At 41.8% G+C, this 20965-nt stretch overlaps 2 protein-coding genes across 2 annotated transcripts in view; one reads left to right on the top strand and one right to left on the bottom strand.

Moving 5' to 3' along the window:
• The window catches only part of LOC145458559 (uncharacterized), a 39867-nt gene that overhangs the window by 8986 nt on the left and 9916 nt on the right, over window positions 1-20965 (bottom strand). Inside the window, exons 4-6 of the mRNA XM_080336963.1 lie at window positions 19054-20090; window positions 15157-15288; window positions 1668-1801 (exon numbers count right to left, since the gene is read on the bottom strand). Coding sequence (XP_080193089.1) covers window positions 1668-1801; window positions 15157-15288; window positions 19054-20090 — 1303 coding nt within the window. The remainder of the gene's footprint in view (window positions 1-1667; window positions 1802-15156; window positions 15289-19053; window positions 20091-20965) is intronic.
• Window positions 16087-20965, top strand: part of LOC145458561 (nondiscriminating glutamyl-tRNA synthetase EARS2, mitochondrial-like) — a 205182-nt gene continuing 200303 nt past the window's right edge. Inside the window, exon 1 of the mRNA XM_080336967.1 lies at window positions 16087-16092. The gene's annotated coding sequence lies outside the window, so the exon portion shown is untranslated. The remainder of the gene's footprint in view (window positions 16093-20965) is intronic.

Raw genomic sequence — 20965 nt, 5'->3', positions numbered from 1 at the left:
GGTATTAATCGAAAGCTATCGCGGTACTAATTGCGAAAATATAAATTCTATTCTGATCGTGGTCCTGGAACCCCCAAAATCAGCTTCGAATGTTGCATTGTAACGGAGTTTGGCATTTTGAGCAACCATGCCGCCTGGGAGCAGGTGAGGAGCAGAGTAAACCGCAAGCGTATTGGCCATTGTTGCGCAACCGATTGAGCATTCACACTCTTACTCTCGTGCGCGCTTACTCCAGAGCTGCTCAGACGGCATGGCTGCGTCACAATACCAAACTCCGTTACAATGCAACATTCAAGGCTGATTTTGGGGGTCCCAGAACCTCGAGCAGAATAGAATATATATTTTCGCAACCAGCACCGCGGTAGCTTTCGATTGATACCCGTTTTATCAAATTTAATGCTCGGCAAGTCGGTCAAAAACTACCTTAGACCAAATGGAAAGTGTGACGCAGACCAATTTCACTGATCCGTGAGATTTGCTTGTGTCCACACCATATAGGACACTATGATCAGAGAGAAGCAGACATGGCGGCGCCTGTATGACAATGCTGTTCTCAAATCCACATTATATCCTCGTCATTATCGGCGAGAAATGGCTTTGAAGTGACATTACTGTCGTTAAAATACATTCATTAAATACGATTTATTCCTTGTGTATTTGGATAAATGGGCGAATAATGCGTCGATTCAGCAATCCGGCCCGCCAAGTACTCAATTTTCCTATATCCGGCCCGCCGACTGGAGAAGTTGCCCGCCCCTGACTAATTTTGACGTTGTTGAGGACACCCATCATATAAGATCTTGTCAATATTTCTGGCGCGTATATTCAGTTTGTTTTAAATATACATTTATATTATCTCCATATTTCCTTGGTCACTTATCATTAAATGAAAATATTGCGTTTTGGGTCATAATCTCTATATACGACAGTACGACCCGCGAATGGGTTGAAATGTTGAATGCGGCCCCACGAGCCAAAAAGTTTGCCCTCCCCCGACTTGGACTAGTCAGAGTGAAATGCCGGTAATCAAATTCTAATCTCATTTGAGAATGTTTTGTTTCCATGCTCTAATTTTAATTCTAATGTAATTAGATTACACACATTCCAAGTTTTCGCGAATTCAGTAATTCTAGTACTAGTCTAATTTGCAAAATCTGAAAATCTTCTAGCTGTGAAACTCTGCTTAATGCACAGGGGGTTCAGTCTGACTTTGATGCCTCTTAAATAGTTTAGAGCAATGTTGGTTCTTACATAGCACAATATATGATACTCACATGTATGGAAAATTACACGGATAGACTGAATTACGAAGGGATGAACAATGAGCACTGAGCATTGCTGACAGTTAAGCGCGTGACACTTGAGCATAAGATGTTAGAGTATCAAAACTGACACTGACCCCAACCCCAGCTCCAGTCTCGAAGTTAACCAGTATTCAAACGCTAACCCAGACTCAAATAAACTATAACCCTAATTTAAATGACATGCTCAAGTGTCGCACGCTATTATGCCGCGCTCATATGTCTACGGACCAACGACAGTATGTCAAAGGCAACTGTCATTTATGACCGGGAAGTCATCTCATATGCACTTCCCAATTACCGTGCATATAACATAAACATATCACATCACACGCATATTACATAGGGCCTATATTACGAACTTACGTTGAGTTTTTTCTCTTTTATCAGATGCTTTACGAGCCAGTTGTGTCTGGGTAGTTCCATGGCCAATCTCATCGCCGTATATTCTGCGTTGCAGGCCTCTTCCGTGCCAGCAGTACTAGCAGATCGTCCCCGTTCTATGACACGGACGCATATCAGTATGGCTTGCCTAGACTCAACTCGATATGCTAGGTACGGAGAGTGATACCACCGGATAAAACATCGTAACGTGAGATGCGCGCGACAATCTTGAAAATCGGAACGAGGTTGCAATTATAGACTGCAGTCGAGCAAAATACCACATTGCATCGCCCGGGTATCCATCAATGCGCAGTATATATCATATTTCATATAGTCATCATTTCATAATTCATAATCTAGTAGAATTTCCCTACCAGAAACCAATTCCGGATTGAAAGACGCTTCAGCTTTCAAAGCGTACGTTGCACAATGTATACCAGACTTGGCAAAGTTATTCTAGCTGTCTTATTAGACTGGTTGGAGCGAAATGCCGGTGATCTAACTCAAATCTGATTTGTGAAAGGTTTCAATGCTTCTAATCTAATTCTGGTTTTCTGAAAATGCTGCAGGAGAACTGTAGAGTGCGAAACGAGCCAAGCTTGGTGTACAGATATTTGCCATGCTTAATTATGCTTACGAGACTGAACTCTGATTTGGTATGAGCTGAACTTCTATTTTTTCTAATCACGAAGTTAATTTAATTTCCAAGATTTTGCGAATTCCGCCATTCCAATTCTAATCTAATTTGGAAAAGCTGAAAATTCTCTAGTCATACAACTCTGGCACGTACTCCCTGTACCACGACACGGCGCAATTATTTTGCAGTGAGATACTGCGAAACAACGCTTCAGACAAATCAAACAGTTCTTGGAATGGTAAAGGGTGGCGCCCCAGTTCGTTATGTGCAATTAATAATGCCATTCAATTCAACGATGTCCAAAACCAGCACCAAGCATCGCCCCATCAAGTTATCCCCTGTTCACTGTATAATGTACAATACATGTACAATTGTGTAAATTCAACCACCAAAACTAGCCACATAATGCATTGTGACTTCAAGCCATTTACTACAATTGACTATACTTCATTAATATGTGCGATTATACGTGCAGGCGTATACACTCATCCCCTGCGCTCCTACAGCCTCACAACCCTTCGTTTCGTAACTCGACAATAGCAGCGTAGCTTACGCAATGAAATAACCGGCATAGTTACACTTTGAAGCACCGTCTAGCTAGATCGCTCGAAATGACCAGGCATGTATACATTGTTATTAGAACGGATTGATGGCGCTAAGGTAAGTATTCCCATAGTCTGAATAAACACTGGCATTGCGAACTGCAACGATTCCGTACCTTTTTCGCATAGCTGTTACATCAATCCATTTGATCAATGATGCCGGCACAAGTGGCCTAGACCGATGAATGCAGCTGAAATCTGCACCTTATACACTACATTTATCATACATGCTAACTACGCTTCCAAGTTTATGCATTTGTTATGTCGTGCACTGCCGCTGTACTCGCACGAACTGTATTAAAGCACGAAGCAAAGTTTATGGTGTACATAGGATGCTCAATTGCTCATCAATACTATTGATACGGAATGACCTCTTCTGCCCGGTGATTGCGAGTACAGCAACCGTGCTAAAAACGAGAAAGGTATCATTCATGTCCTGCTTAACGTTTCGATTTTTACCACCGGAAGAACTTATAAGAAAATACTGGCGTGAAGATCAGTGCGTCGAACCATCTCAATTTTGCGGCAATGCCTGTAACGATCGATGACTGTTGTCTGTACGGAAGCTATTGTCTCGCAGCGATAACATCAACAATTATTTGCCAGTTACATCTCTCAAAGGAAGAGCTCACAACAAATTAAATCGTTTTTCTCAGCTCCAAGTACCGGACGCGCTGCTCGTGAAATGAACGAGCAACGCGTCTCCTCTTGTCGTAGACGTTTGGCAAAATTAATGAGCCAACGAGCGTCCCGCTAATGTGACATTATTGCATTATTATTACACACAAACTTCGACACAACTGTCACATCTTTCCTTGCACACCTCAAAATTTGATAGGTGCGGGTAATACGTGTGAATAAACTGGTGACACAAATGTGATTCTTTGATTTAAGGTTCTGATTGCCCGCGAGATATTGCGAACATGTATGTAACTAGCCGATTGCAACGAAGGATTCTGGCGATTCGGCCGTATATGCTCATATTTTGGTACCATTCGGTGCCATCAAGAATTAATATTTATTTATTTCTGAGTGGTCTTATTATCTAACGATCTCGGTGTGATAATAAGATGCCAGTACACTTTAGGAGCAGAACAATCGACCAGTCGAGTACCCATCAATCAAAGAAATCAAAGAAAGCGCATCCTGTTGCCACTAGGGTTGGGACTTCGGGATCAAATTTCAAATCCCGGGATCGGGATTTCCCGGGATTTTCGCTCCTCAATCCCGGGATTTCCCGGGATTGGCAAAGTAGCAAAATGCACATACAAGCTACACAGACAACATTTATTCCCTGTAATATTGACGCAAAAACATGCTCCCGTGAATACGAATGAAACGCAGCGATCGAAAGCCACCCGGATAATGAGCGTTTAAATTCATGTACCGCCTGCTTCGTGTAGGAGTTGGTTTGTCCAACGTGATCGAAAAACGTCCATCATTCCGTTACATTGCCATAAGCTCTTCTTCCACACACTTGCGGATTTTTTTTGTGCTCGATCACGAAGTTCCGAACCCGTTTGTGACATCTTGGCAAGGTATAGCCGTCAGCCTTGAAGGCCCAACGAATTTGCTCACTTTGGAGCAATTTGTTTAAATGCTAGCCCGTCCACATCAGTTAACTGGCTAGGAAGTTCATCGAACCGAGGATTATGCGATTTATAAAAGGAGTGATATTTTTTTGACTTGCCCGATTGAGTGATGCGGGTTGATTTAATTACTATCATGTGTACGGACCTTAAATGCGTTACCAGTCCCTTTGTGCTATACCAGTGGTTCCCAACCTTTTTCGTCTCATCGCCCCCTTATCAACCTCGACACACATTTTCGCCCCCCATCCCCTATCGCCCCCATATTTACGGATCCGAAGAAGAGAACATATAAACGGGAAAATCGTTCACCTGACTACTTTGATCGCCAAAGAATTGAGTAAATAAAAAGGTAATTTTTCCGAGTAGGTGCTCCAAAAACCGGTTTCCGCCGTTAAGTTGACCATTTTTCAGTCAACTTTGGCGTCGTATGCAGAATAAGCCACTGCTACGATCCGTAGACTACGGCGGAAATGATTGTGCTGTTCATTTTATGCCATAGTTGGTTTTATTATCGTATAATTGTGAATTGTTTTAGACAATCAGCCGAGTTTGCAACACTGCTTTATTACCAAAATAAGAGACATGACGCTACGTAAGCCTTGGTAAATACTGTTTACAAATCCCGGAATTTCATTGCGATTAATCCCGGGATCGGGATTGCTTCAAATCCCGGGATCCCGGGATCGGGATTGCTTCAAATCCCGGGATCCCGGGATCGGGATTTCCCGGGGTCCCAACGCTAGTTGCCACTGAAATAACCTGATAAGGCGTAGAGCCCTAAATAAGGGCGCGGAAATCAGTTGATTCAATACACTGTGAATCTATGGGTGGACAATAGGTGTATTTATCAGATTTCCGCACTAGCGTGACATAGTAATCAGAAAAACGTCATTTTCAGGTACCGAATTGTGCTTTCGCACTCAACGTGAAATTCAATGGATGAAAACTAAGTAAACACACAAATACCTATTGAGATTCATCTCGGGGGTGTCGTGGGTTCTGTTCGTGTACCTCCTTCTTGGGATTCCTCGGTGTGTTTCACGAAAACAGAACCCGCTACACCGACGGGGTTTGTCTCCATAAGAATCGGTGTAATTTATTCACCCACTGGCAAGGTGCGAAAGCATAATTTGTTACCACATGGCGCCGTTTACCTGATCCAAACAGTGCGCCAGAGTGCAAATCGGCAAAATACTCGATTATCGTTTTTAGTGTATCGTATTCGAGAATTCGTGAGAATTCGAGAATTCGCGTGGTGAAATCCCCATCCAGTAACGCTTATGACACGTGAACACTTGTTCTGCAAAAGCATACTTTGGGTGTTTAGTTAACCGCACGCTTTAACAAACGTCCTACCACTCGACAGCTGTGGGTGTGGCGAATTCCGAGACAGAAGCGAGCGGCGTAGTTGATGAAGTAAATATTAGGCGGTAGGACGAATAAAACGACACTAAATAGCACGGCCGCGCTTGGATCACTTCAGTCAAAAACTCCACTTTGATACGAGTGCCGAGATCGTTCCAATATGTACCTTTTACGCGACCACAAAGCAGATAACACCAGTTCTGCATCACATTGAAGATGGTGAATTGGTATTTTTTCGACCATACCTATGTCATTGCACTTTGCGACAATGCTGTATGTTAATCACTGCTTCGCAGACAAGATGCTGCGATATGACTAATCGAGGTTTCAAAATATCTCTACAGAGTTGAAACAACTAGTCCTGAACTTGCGTAGCTTTGTTCTACACGTTTCGTGTACTGCAATACGACCAATCGATGTTTACGGTCTTCCTCAACGGTAAACAGTATCGAGACTATATGATCCCCGTTGATGAATAAGCTCTTAGCGGCGTGGAGGGTATCGTTTCAGAACTGGAAAAATTTGTCTCTTAACAACTAAAATCGAATCATTAGAAATAATACTCAAGTATTCAGATTCGAGGACTCGATCCATTGCACCCATTCCTGTGGCTTATGGTTAATTGGTTATAAACCGTAAAGCTTATGGAATTGACGAGTGGTGATCCTCTCTTGTAGTCAAGTTCAAGTTATTCTTCGATACATTGGAACATTCTCAACAATACATGGGCGGTTCTACCGCCAACAGAGACTGACTGACTGTAGTATTAAACGACCCACGTCTGCATTTGTAAGGGAATCTTAGAAAACGCAAAATATAACCTAGCCCATCATATATCATCACAATTCACTATTACGCACTTTGTTCTGCCGCCTGCAGGAAGGCAGCTCTGACTGATGCTCTCTCTCTCTCCCTATCCCTCTCTCTCTCTCTCTCCCGGTAAATCATACGCGCCAGCATAAGACGGCGCGTGCTTGGGTGAGGATCTGTACTGTAGATATGGTACGACTTGGAACCGGAAACGCAAGCTATTTGTGTAATGAGTAATTATCCGGAAAGACAGTGTGGGCGCTGCTCACAAAGAGTAATATGTCGTTGACGTAATGAATACAGATGAAAGATGTTCATGTAATCTAAAGCAGTGGTCCTCAACCTTTTTGACCTTGCGGGCTGGTACGTCAACACAATAAATGGTGCGGACCGGCCAACATTCATTAGTAAAATTTAATTCAGCTTCCTTTTGTTATTGAAGGTGTTACACGTCAGGAATACCATATGTCCTCTTTTTCAAGAAAACCTAAATGTCCTCCGAGGACGCCTAAAGGACCTCTGTTTTCGCAATCCGTCCCCTCGTTTTCTTCTGAGTGCTAGGCGACTACATAAACACGACTACAAAGGTCAATTCGCCCCAAAGTATACGCGAAAACCGGCTGTTTCGAGAACCCAAAGGTCAACCCAACGAAAACTGTCCGTGAAAAGCCAGATTGAAGGTACCGACGCGATAAGTTGACATTTCGATTTTTATATCTCACTTTACAACTTGAAATAGTGTCTGCGAGGCAAAGTGCCACTAAAACCACCAACTTGAGTTTGAGTATTCGGATTCATTTGAAAGAAGTGCGAGTTTGATGGTTGCAGCTTCTATTTTACTGCCAAATGGTACTAAATTGCACTGTTTAAATTCAACGAAATTTATTATAAACGTCTTCCTGTGGCTTTCCTATACGACTGTCCCTAAACGAGTTGTGGGCTACTTTTATACAGTCTTGCACAGCACTTCCAGCATTGTGACGTAAGCCAAGTCCATAGCAGACCGTAGAATCTATATAACGACACCATGCAGAAAAATACGTTTCATATTTCGACATCATTTTCAATTTTGACATTTCTTTTCTCTAATTAAGCGGACAAGCGGCCAAATTCGTGCATTGTGAAATCGAGCAATCAAAGTCTAATATATTTAGCGGGCCGGCTTGAAACTTGCCACGGACCGGCGGACTGGTGGAGGATAATGGTACGATGCACTACCACAAGACCACAGGCATAGATCGTGGTCGAATGCAGAATCCCAGCTCAAGTGTTGACGGTTTATTAGACTTGTATATTCGTCAGTCAATATGCGTAGTAAGACCATTATCTTCGAATTACTACTAAGAATATATTCTCTGAAATGAGTTGTTGTTATCAATTGTATACGGACGAACTCGTGGCAAAGCTGCGTCTCCCGCAGCGAACGTAAGCACTAAGCAAAACAAGATACCTTGTTGAAAGCACCAAACTGCTAAATATCCGGGACGAAAGGGCTGATTTGCATATTTTATTTCAATCGCGAATCGCTGAAAAGGCTTCGGATCGCATTTCGCATTAGATGGCAAATAAGCGCGGAAAGGATTGCCAAATTATGAAATTAGATCCGGCGTCGACTAGGCCGAGTAGGTTAATTCCAGCACACACCCGCCAGTATCGTGCCCATGAGTATTGAGTCACGTGAAATGGAGTAAAAAATAATATGAACAGCATCGAGTTGTTTAGACTTGAAAACTAAACCCAATTTAAGCAATATCTCACAATAAATCTGGTTTTCGATCGTTACTTCATTTCCTGTACTCCTTACAGCACATGCATGCAATTAACAATATAATGAATCAATTACCCAGCTCTCTCTAACCTGGAATCCACTGAATAACTGATAACCACGCAACTATACAAACTAAAATACACCAAAACGGGTGACGCACATCAAGCAGCACGTACGCTACGATTCTTACATTCCGACTATAACTAAGGACAGCGAGCTGGATGCATAAGCGGGGCTTAGATACAGCACAGCTATATATGCACCAACCGAATTCGCTAAGGTTAAGAAAGGAAAGTGCACTGATTGTTAAGACTTAATGTTTAAGATGCAGCATGAATACACTGATTCCAGTAGTCGTATACTGCAACTCAAGCCTCTCCAGTCACGTATTTATTGACTCTATATTCCATGAACTACCGGCTCATGAGGACTAGCTGCGTCACCTCGTTGAAATATGAAAGGAAGAGATTCGAATTAGCGAAGTTTGACGAAGTACACGTTTTGTCGCCGAAAGGATATTAGCAACAGAATCAAACTGCACTGTGCTTCGTATATCGTGATGACTTTTCTGGAGTCAATATCAAACGGCGGACATCCCGACCGGATGAGTTGCGCGACTGATTAGCAACTGATTGAAGATGTGAGGCGTAATTGGATATATTTCTGTCCTTCGTGCGGGGCGGGGGAAGGAAAGCAATCATTGTCGTTTCCGCGCGACTTGCGAACGTGCAGAATCGAACGCTGCGCGAAGAAATGATTTGCGAGCGTCGGGTTGACGAAATCATTGCTGCTCCAGCAGACTTTTACAATGTACATTGTACTGTACACGCTACCAATCTATTTAGTTGACAGTCGACTAACTACCGTTATTTAGTAGTTCTAGTTCGAATTCTAGTTGCGGATTTCAAAAAGTGAGTAGGTCTAGTCGTTTATTTAGAATATAACTAGAAAACACGTGTTTTCGTTTGGCGTGAATCGTGATACCTCGGTGTTCTGTTGTGTGATGTTCTTGCATCCATTGTCAGCTCACAGTCATCGCCACAAACAGTGGCATAGCCAGCTGCCCGCCCCATTTCAAAGTCGAAGATATTGTATAATACATATCCATTTAGTACGCAATTCGGGCCCTATCTGCGCCTTACCGGCTCACATTTCAACTTAGTCATGACGTGTCGAAAAGGAAGAGCCTTTTAATCCGCATCATCCATTTATATATGTTAAATGTAAATGTCACCCCTATATGTTGAATGTATTTTTGGATATGGCGAACAAAACCACTTCCGTTATAATCGCCAATCAAATAATAATCAACAACCCATTTATAGCGGCGCTGAGCCTCAAATATGGTGTGGTCTGAATTTGAAGTTGGAAATGTGAATAATACTTTGGAAGCAGCCATTTTCCCCAGAAAGCCACCATATTAAAACTGAAGTCACAGATATTCACGACTGGTCTAATTACACTTCTCCAATCTCTGTGGTATCGTGGTCACACGTAAACGCTTCTAAAAACCCTTTAATACGGTGGCTTTCTTAGGGAAATGGAGGCTGCTAACATTCTGTTCACACTTTCAGCTTAGTTCAACACCATCAACAGTACACTACATCGTATGGAATGTTCTTTGCATGTCCCTACTACAGTTGCTGACGACTATACCCCTTACAATTTTTTGGTTCATTTCAATATGAATATACTTTTCAAACGTATATTGAAGTATTTAGAGCGCATTGTCACTTCAGACGGTTACTAGTTCTTGCAAAACGCCAGGCATCTAACGCGCGACATACTTGATACTGATAATATCCAGTATCCACTAAAGTATCGACACAGAAAATAGCTCAAGAATAAATCACGCAATAACATCCCTTGGTGTAGCAAAATGTCGATTAGTTCTTTTTCATAACGTTGCAACTGCAAAGCAGCCAAAGCTGGATCTATACATCCACAACGACAGGCGTGTGGGGTGGGCCCACATCATGTCCGAAAATGGCGAAGAAACCCCCATCAGCATACAGTTCCTGACTGACTACGCTATCCTTACGTTCTCAAGCCTGCAGCAGATGCAGAGATGATGATCCCTCCTACGGGTGAAATGTGACCAGATGACGGCTGGCAGGCTGGATTATGGTCGTATGCTTTGTGAGAGTAATCATTCTTTAGCGAAATGTCATTTTCAGCAGGAATGCTAATAACAAGACTCGAGAATTCGTAATCCATGATTAGATTCCACGGTATTTGGTGATCAACGTACGTCGTACACTATAGACAGTGATTCAACATAATTGCAGATTCGAAGCCTCTCGTCGGGGTGATTGTGAACAACACATGTTCGGATTCGGTAGTGTTCGACTCGAAACGAACCAAGAGAACAAATTGCAACCGGGTCGGTTGCTGTCGAAAATATCATCACTTGCAAAACATACAGAAACATATTGACCACCTGTAGTTTTGACAGACAGTAGCAATGTTTGCACAAGCAGCAACGAGCACCCTTTATTGCAATCGACTGTGTCCACATGCTCTTTCAGGAGGAGCATTATGTGGCGCTAACTGATTGGCCGGCGCTGTTTCTACAAACTTCAGAACTGCACTCGAAAAACCTGAATCGTGCTATGGATACAAAGTAACATTGATCTTTACGCACCAAGGACGCATTTGTTACTGAGAAGACTTGGACATCTAGAATCTAGATGAATCTAGTAGTAAAAGTAGAATGATTAGAGCGAAATGCCAAATCCAATTTGTGGATTGTTTCTATTTTCTCTCTCTCTCTCTCTGATTTCTGATTTTCCTGAAAATACTGTAGGAGAACTGTATAGTGCGAAACGAAACAGGATTGGTATTGAAAAATTTGCCATTCTCACAACTGATTTGATATGAATGAACTTGATTTTATGGTGAGTTGCTTTTCAATTTTAGAATGGAATTAAATTCGTAGGTTTTTGCGAATTCAATGATCTTAATTATAATACAATTTGGAAAAATCTGTGTAGCTATAATTCTAATTCTAATCTAATTCGTATAAGCTGAAAATGTTCCAGTTGCCCGCCTCTGCTAGACCGAGCATCTCCGCGCCTGCATAAATTTGAATAATAATTCCAACTACTATATGTCTCGAGGCCGAATAATGTTGTGGGATATTTGTACGCCAGAAATGAGAATTGTGACTTGAGCGCGCGTAGAGTCCATGACCCGCGGCATAACGGAGTGTGTCAATGGAAAATAATTCAAATTCGACGAATGCCCACGGGCAAGTCTTAGTATTATTCCTACACGCTTCACTCGAAATTGGGAGTACCGTAATATTGTTATGAAGGAAAGAATGGGCTGTTTGTATTTGCATTGGCCAGTGAGAAAAGTCTTTTACGACATCGAGTTACACTATAGACTTACGCAGGCCACGTGGCGATAAGCCAAGACCGTAATACTGCCATATAAGCAGGCACTGCGCTGGACTCCCAAGTCGAAGTCACATCGCCCACTAGCGACTGGATCAACACATTGCTTACCGGCTACCAAGCCTGCTGTTGCCATTCCAGACTTAATATACCTCTCTTTTTCAATTAAAGTAAAATGTCCTCCAAGAACGCTCAGATGTCCTCTTTTTTCGCTTTGAGTTTTAGGCGAATAAACAGCGAAGACTGAAAAAGGTCAACCCGAACTGCCGACAAGAAACATCAACTGACCTAGAATCACAGTTATATGTATAATAATAATACCCCGTTTTTATGTCTGTTATTGAAACTTGGGAAATGTGTCCTAATTTTCCGATCTTAAATTATGGTAACCCCAGAAAACGAGATATAATTCTAGTTCTTGAACAATTAAACTAATTAAAGCGAAACGCCGGTATTCTGATATGCTAATCTAATTCGCCAAATGTTTCTATGATCTAGTTTAATTCTGATCCGATTTCTGTTTTTTTTCGAAAATGCCACAGAAGAACTGTATAGCTCGACACGAGCTAAGCTTGGTGTACAGACATTTACGATTTGATATTAGCTGAACATTATGTCGTTGTATTTCCTTCTAATCTTGTATATAATTACCTGTCCAAGTTTTTGCGAATTCATTAATTCGAATTTGAATCTATTTCCGAAAAGAACTGCGAAAGAATACTATCTAATTCCGACTTATTTTGAAAAAGCTGAAAACTTTCTAATTGACCAACTCTGCTTCCAACATCTGGAATAAGATACCCGATATAATTCGAAAACGAAAGTTGAACAGATTTAAGTATTCTTTGTTGGACTATTTGACAATTACTAATCAACTGCTCTGTGATTGGTATGTGTTGCTGTTACAGCGCAGTGATTGTACTAGCTGTATGCCGTGTGTATGCTGATCATTGCTTTGTGTTCTTACACTGACAAATTCAATAAAGCATCCATCAGCCTTTGGCGCTGTCAGGTATCGTCAATCGCGGGTGCGCGAAAATTACAGCAACTTGGCGCTAAAAACTCCAAGCTCGTATCATGCGAGAAATGGGCCAGAGCTTAAAATAACAAACTGAGCTGTATGGATGCTGCATTTGTGATTCCCGTAGTACCAACTGATAACAACATCTTTCAACACGCGACACGCAGGCCATTTGAGCAACCATAGACAATTAGACATCACAAAACAGGGTTGCCCGACACATGAGTAATGAGCATGCGACACAATGAAAAACGACAGAACAGCATGCGACACTTTGGCATACGTCACTTTGACATGTGGTTTCACAACCACAGAACTTACCCTAACCAACACCCTAACGCCGGAATCAAAACTTATATCCTAACCCAAAATTTAACCCTAATTCAATCTTAAATCTCAACCGTACCTGTCCCTAACCCCGATTTTACTCACATGCTGAAGTGTCGCATGCTACTATGTCGCATGCGATTATGTCCGCGGACCATTTGTGAATCCTGAAGTTCCAGCTAATAACAATATCTTTTAGTACGCCCCACGCGGGCTATTTGAGCAGCAATAGAAATCAAAAAACAGATCGCTGATTAACCAAAATGCAATCTACGGATCAATTGCATACGCACACGCAGTGGGCTATTACAACGTCAAACTCAGTCTATAACAGCTGCGCACTTCGCGGTATGGTATAAGCTTCACCTGCATCCACTAATGCTTTCTACGGGCAAACGAGGATTAAATGTGATCCAGGCGGAAATTACCTATTCATGATCAGCGCTAATAACCAAGTGAACGTGACTAATGAGGAACTAAGGGATCGCGCAAATTAAGGAATACAAAGTCATAAGATATTTACTGCACCACCTAGGCTAGAACCTCATCTCTCAATGGATTACAATGGGCACGGGTGGGGGGGGGGTGGACGGGTGGACTAAAGTCGTCGCCCACAATCACCTAGGCACGTAAAATCACACGTATCGGCGTGGATCTATATCTTACATTACATTACACATATGATACATTATATATTATATCTAAATACAAGATTGGGAGAATAAATCTTTCTCGCGAATACAGGACCACGGTTAGACATCTATTCGCCTTCCAACACATGCCACTTCTTTTTCATCGATGTCCCTTTCATTAATCTTTCATTTCTTATTATCGAGTGTACATGGTACAACTGCACGATGTCTCATATGCGCACGTTTTAGGCCAAGATGGGTGTTTGATTGAAATACTACAAGTCGTTTCGACTCCATTTCATTTTATCACAAACACATTGGTCATCCATTTTATGTTCTCTACCGTTACTTTGAATTCAATTTACAATGTACAACTGCACAACAGTTCTAGGCCATTGGTTCTTTAACCAGGTGTTTCACGGAACACCAGGGGATCTGCGAGACAGTCTCAGGGGTCTTATAGGAGGTTCAGACACATAGAAATACTTATGCTTTGTGATGACACGCCATTATTGGTTGCGGGTAAGGCGCGATCAGTGGCGTAATTGTATATGGCGTTGATTCAGGTCGTGTACTGTACAGTGTAGTACGCAGAGGGGAGTAGGTTCCAAACCGAAACCCCGTCCTTGAATTGGTGATTGTATCTCAGATATTTATTGCTGTGGATCTTAACCGCATGGAACACTGGGGGTTTCCTGAGTTAGTCTCACGGATTTGGTTTTATGTAGAAATCATATTTGAATGGTTTTGTTCGTTTACCAGTCGATTGATGCACAGTTCATTTTACGCACCAGACCAGCAATCTACAGTAATGTATTAGATGTGTAATGTTGAGGATTTTTGTTTTTATGACATGCCGAAAATTTGGGGTTCCGCGGAGCCTTGCGGATTAGCGTAAGTGTTCCGCGGGTTCCTAGAGGTTTTTTCTTAAAAGACTGCCCATGTCGTTCATATCCTTTCATTTAGCGGTGATTTGAACTGATGACAATGTCGACTGAACTCAACAATTTCACAATTCTATAATGACGTTTGAAGAAGGACAATGTCACAATTTCTAACCCAAAACACTAAACTGCAACCAGCTACGTAACTTCGTAATAGACAATGGATACTGTGATTTCGGATTTTTGAGGAATGCGAGCGATAAACTTTTCAACTAACAGTGAGGAATGGGAGATATACGCTAACGGCCTTCCATACGATAACGACCTTCTATACGCTAACGACCTTCTACTAAGGAAAAGTAAAGGGCATCCTCGATCAGTTTGCAATAAACAGATAATTATACAACTGTTGCAAGACGCGTAGATCTGTAATACCTCTGCGACGCTTTTTCTTGGCTTTCTTCTTTTTCGACTGATCGTCGTCTGCGTAGATTTTATGCTGCGTGTCCGTGGCGATAGACGCCTGTACCGGGGGACTGTCTTGCGCGTCATTCGGAGTGCTCTGGCCTGTAAGGAAATATTTCGGTGTGTTTATGAATGGGAATGGTGTTATTGATACCAGAAAATCAGGACTTATATAAGTTACAACTCTATACTATTGTATATTATATAACAACTACGGTGTCTAGAATTGTTATTGAAGCACACATTTTTGCATTGGGTATAATACAGTAGTTCATTCCGCCCGATTGCAAAACATGCAACGTAGAAAAGGTAATATTTTCTATCATTATAAAAATACAGCATCAACGATACGCATCGAAGTGACGATATTGGCGGCTGGTTGCCCGGCATTTTAGCACGCGACTCAATGAAAAACGGCGATTTAGCATGCGTCACTTGAGCATTTGACTTTATAACCCCAAACTAAACACGGACCATATCGGCTGTCGAATTGTCATGCACCCGGAAGGCGGTGGCATTTTCAGCAGTGACTCAGTGATAAATGAGCGTAACGTGGCAAATAATTTCATTCGCCCGCTGGCACTTTCAAGCTTAGCTCGACATGCCCGCCGGGCGCACCGGATTTTGTGACAAAATATTTACACAGACATATACAAGAATCCTAAATTTTACTTTACCGAGACAGCTGAATTCATTATACATACAGTAACGGCTTGCGGCGTTGTGAGAGTAAAGTGATATTACATTGAGACACTTCAAAGGCTTGGCGCGGGTGGCATACTGAAAACACGGCACATCTACCATATCTGTATGAAATAACCTTATTAGAAAACCTTGGACTGTGTTTGGTTCTCGTTAAACCCTACGCCTTCCCAATATGGTTCGTGTATTTTGGGTTGTATTAGTGTCCGATCTCGTTAGATGTATTTTACCGATAGTCGGACCGAGGTCGACTTGCAAATCCTAGATCGCGCTTTGAAGGATTGTCCTACGTCAAACTTGAACAAACTGACAATCTGGTTATAGTTGACGGTCCCCTGGCTACTAGTTTTTAGGAGTTCCAGTTCTAGTTCTGGTCGCGGAGTCTACAAGTAATTCAGTTGCGGATTTTACAAATAATTTATTCGGATTTTACAAATAATTTATTCGTAAAACAACTGGAAACACACATGTCGCCTTTTGGCGTGAATCGTGATAACGATGTTCTGTTAAGCGATGTTCTTGCAGTCGTTACTAGCTCAGAGTATAGTCACTACTAATAGTGGCGTAGCCAGGGACTGGATTTGGGGGGGTCGGAACCCATTTCATTTTGAACTCGAAACCCTGTCCTTTGAAAATGCCGATTCTAACACCAATATTTCGTAGCTCATTTGTAATTCAGCAATTCGCATCATCAGTAGGGCAAGTTTTTGCAACTTTTGCAACAACTTTCGGCGGCTTCCTAAATGCTCAGAAATTATGTAGTGTGGTTTCTAGGTTGTTTGTAGGAATCTTATAATGCAACATTTTGCAACTTTCCTTCATTTTTTCATGCAATTTTTGCAGCTCTTTCGATTTTTCATGCAACTAACCTTTTACTAGAAATATTTGATACTATATGTAAATAGATCGCTTTATTATCTCACTGTCGTTCAAATTTGATGTCCTTTCTGATTTGACGTACATTCAGGCTAGACCACCGAAAATTATATTGTCACTGGGTCAATTTTTTCAGGCTATTAATTTGACTACAACAAAAAACTTGCCCTAATTATCAGTTATTATAGTTGTGTTTTAGCGAGTCGGTTGCGGAATTTCTAAGGTCGTTAGTTCTAGTTCTAGTTGGGAATTTTGAAAAGGGAGTAGAGTTGTAGTTTTAGTTGCCCGCTTGGAAAATCCACTCGTTTGTACAAGTCTAGTGTATGTTAGTCATCGTTGGTTTTGGCTGCACAGAATAATGAACGTATGTGCCCAGGTACTGTTACAGTAGCACAACTGAACAGTCCCAATTCCCGAACGATATACAACTCAGTTCTCACTCCAACATGGAATGAAGTATGAGGCCGTTTCCGTTAGAATACCCAGATACATCATTTAGGATTGGCCACCACCAACAAGGCATTAGGATTTCTGCTGCGGACGCTGTACGCATGCCGAATTTAAACATGAGAGCTTCCTTGCTACGAGCAGAAATAACTGTTTTGGTTATGCCATACGCGTGAACCTCGTAGTGTTGAAGTAAAAATGCACAAGTTTCCAACACTTCCTGTCGTGAAGGAAGCTCGTGGAAAAATAAAATACGTTATATATGTTAAAAGGGGAGTGACGGGAGCGGGAGAGAAATCGTAGGAAATTCGGACGAATTTGTCACAAACTCTGAGAAAAATTACTACACACCACCTGCTAGATCTCGGGGTATATTAGTTTTCCAATACAACGCGATTTCTCCTGGGACATCCTTGAATTTCTCAAATTGGAAATGATATAATTGTTGACGATAAATACTTATGATACTCATGGAATTGGTGTCGTTTAGGATACAATAGACCGTTTCTCCATCGTGGCCCCTTTGAAAATTTAGAAGTATCAATGCCCCCCATGAACTTTTTGAGGATATTAAGAAGGGTTATTATTATTAAAAAACTGGTGTTGAAAACAGTAGCCAGTAATCAGAATAATAAAATAACATAAATACAACACACAGCAAACATGACAGTGAATTAGTTATTGCATCGTCAGTATAACGTGGTGGTTGAGCCCGTTTTTGTTCTAAAAATGTCTAATTGCTGGTTTGGTGATGAAAAGGGCCAGTCATACGTCACATTGAATATCCAAGACACTGCGCTGCTTTGTCATCAGAAGTAAAGGCGTGGAATTTCTTTTGTTATAGTAAAGTAGACAACGAGATCATGCTTTCTCAATTTTTCCATGCCCCCCCCCCCTCCCTGTAAAAGGCTCATGGCCCTTACGTTGGGAACCCGTTGGGTGTCGCATGCTAAATAGTGACTTATCGAAGTGTGCATGGGGTTGTCCAAAACCAACTTTTTTATCCAATTCGTACTGGCTATTCGATAAAAATTTTAGGCTGACTATAAGAGACGTCGCGCAGCAAATTTGGCTCAATTCCCACCAAGCGAAGTTAAGTTATTGGTGTTCTGTGATGAATAAATAATAATTGAAGAATTTCCCACCGTAAATACTAGTTTTTCAAATTCAAAATTTTGAACATCAATAACTTCACCTCTATTAGTTGGAATTGAGCCAGATGTGCCATGCATTGGTATTTTAGAAAACTTAACAATATCACGAGGATGGGGTTGCCAATAAAATTTGGATTTTGTTTTTAGTAAATTTATATTTTTAGCTTCAATAGCTTCGCTTCTGCGGGTTGGATTTGAGCCAAGTTTGCTATGCACTGATTTTGTTAGAACACTTAACGATATCGCGTGGTTACCAGTAAAATTAGAATTATTTTTTAATGAATTTATAATCTTTTAATCCCAATAGCTTCGCTCCTACTGGTTGGAATCGAGTCAAATTTGCTCTGCATCGGTTTTTTAGACAACCTAACCATCTTATCGTATATCTAGTAAAATTGGAAGGAAAACAACTCTTGTGTAGTCACATACTGAACTGTCGCGTGCAGTGTGTTCATCAGTCAATTGTCTATAGCAGTTTTCATTGTGTCGAATGCACAAATGTCGAACAACCGAATCCGCATTGACAGATGCTAATTTTTATCCAAGACGCGACATAACGTAATCATAGTGTGCATATGCACTAATCCTGTGTATGTTTAATTGTATATCATGAGTCGGTGTATATGCCGCAAAAACATCAAGGACAAAAATGTACTACGTCCTGTTCCTATTCCGATAGTAAACCCACCGTCTTTACTATTCGCATCGCTCCCCGCTTGTATTGGTGAGCAATCGTTTCCCCGATCTTCCTCTGCGTTAACAGTCTCAGCAACAACATCATTCTCCGTTTTTTTCTGCTCATTTTTCGCAGAATTATCATTTTCACCAAGGCCCTGGGCATCACCAGCCTGCAATCCGTTTAACGCACCCATGCCGTTAGCAGAGTCGTCCTTACTGTCGCCATTTTCCGGCTCCAAGTCAACAGTCTTGTGAGAAATTGCTGACCCAGTGCTCTGGCGGCGAATGACCATTTTCAGACCCTTCCCGGACGTAATCGAAGCCGTGCTTTCAACTGATAGCTCCCCTTTATCAGCATGCACGTCTGTGCACGGCAGTGTGGGTTCAGTAGTGGGCTTGTCCTTGCTTTGTACATTTCGGGAGAGCTTTTTAGCGCTCCGCGTAGTCATTGATAAAGGGGTATCTTCGTCACTGGATGAAGAGCTTTTACCGAACGGGGTCGATAGGGACTGCACAGATTGTCGTAACTGTCGACGCCGAATGTGACGCATTTCCGGTTCTGTCGCAGTGGTTGCGTTGTACCCGAATCGGATTTTGTTTGGGTTTAATTTGGGAATGCCTGACAGCGGCGATTTTCTGTCTTTGATTAACAGTTTGTGGTCGGATTTACACAGCCTTTTTACAGCACCCTTTGTGATTAAAGGCGCTTTGTTGGCGACAGGCCGGTGTGTTTTGGATGATGTAGATTTCACTTTGGGGAGTTGTTTGTTGTTGGGGATTATTCCAGGTGTTTTTTTGTAGTACGCCCTGTTAGACTTGAAGGTTGAGTTTGCCAGTGGAGCAGATTTAGCGGACTGTGACGCTTTCTGCGTTTGGGAGGTCTTGGTGCTTTTGGGGTTGCTATCGCTGGGTTTCTTTTTGGAGCCACGGACCACGCTCCAGTTGTCAAAGGCTACGTCGTAGGTCTCGTCAGCGGAAGACTTCGCCTCGTCGACGTCTTCAGCGCAAGATTCGTCGCTAGAGCTCTCGCATATAGAAGTGTCGAATCTAACAAGCGATGTACGTATGTGGTCAAAGTATATAGTCAGCATAGCGAGTATGGGTAGAGCTGATACCGTAAATTTCTACGTAGAGTAGCCATTCCCAAAACAATACAAGAGTAATTCAAGTGGACACTGAATGACTCGGAGTAGGTCAAAGTCGTCAAGTTGACGTGTAATAAACTTCGTAAATCTCAATTAGGAGCAGCGATTTCCAAGTAAAGAATGTAAGTCTGCTAGGCCTAGTTTCGACCACAATACTGAAAACATTCAAGTATTGGTGGGACATCAAAGTACTTCAGCAATTAGGGCCAGTAGGCAAAACATACTTGGGTGTTCCGAAAAAGTAGAAGCACTTCGTTACTGACCTATTTTGGTAGCCATGCTCGGATTTCACGAGATTAGGTCAATATATTTTTACACTGAACGTGTTACATGATATTTATAGTAGATAAGTCCCAGAGCAATGTAGAGGTCGTCGGTAACGAATTATTCTATTTTTCGGAGTACAAAGTAGCTTTTGCCTATACAGGTAATACTTTTCAAGTACACTACGTCTACTAAACAGTTTTCTATTTTCTAAGTAAAACTATCTCTAGAATACATAATTTTTACTTATTCGGAGATCGCTACTTCTACGTGTACTATAGAGTAACAATTCGCGACATGGCATCTACTTCTAATCGGTACCAGCTTTTGGCTACCTCTGTAGCACTGAAACATCAAATCCCATCGTAGGTAAAGGCTCGTAGCCACGGACTCATCGAGTCCGCATTGAGTCCGCACAAAGCAAGTGGTCGAAACATGTTTGCACCATTCCCAACGTGTGATTACGCCTTGCAATTTTATTTTTCGTTGTTAATGCATCCGTATGGCGTATAT

The sequence above is a fragment of the Botryllus schlosseri genome, chromosome 16 (genome assembly GCF_051294905.1).
Source record: "Botryllus schlosseri isolate E-star chromosome 16, Bs_hap1, whole genome shotgun sequence".
Lineage (NCBI taxonomy): Eukaryota > Metazoa > Chordata > Ascidiacea > Stolidobranchia > Styelidae > Botryllus > Botryllus schlosseri.
Note: the sequence above shows the minus strand (reverse complement) of the source record. Positions and strands in the feature narration are given on the sequence as shown.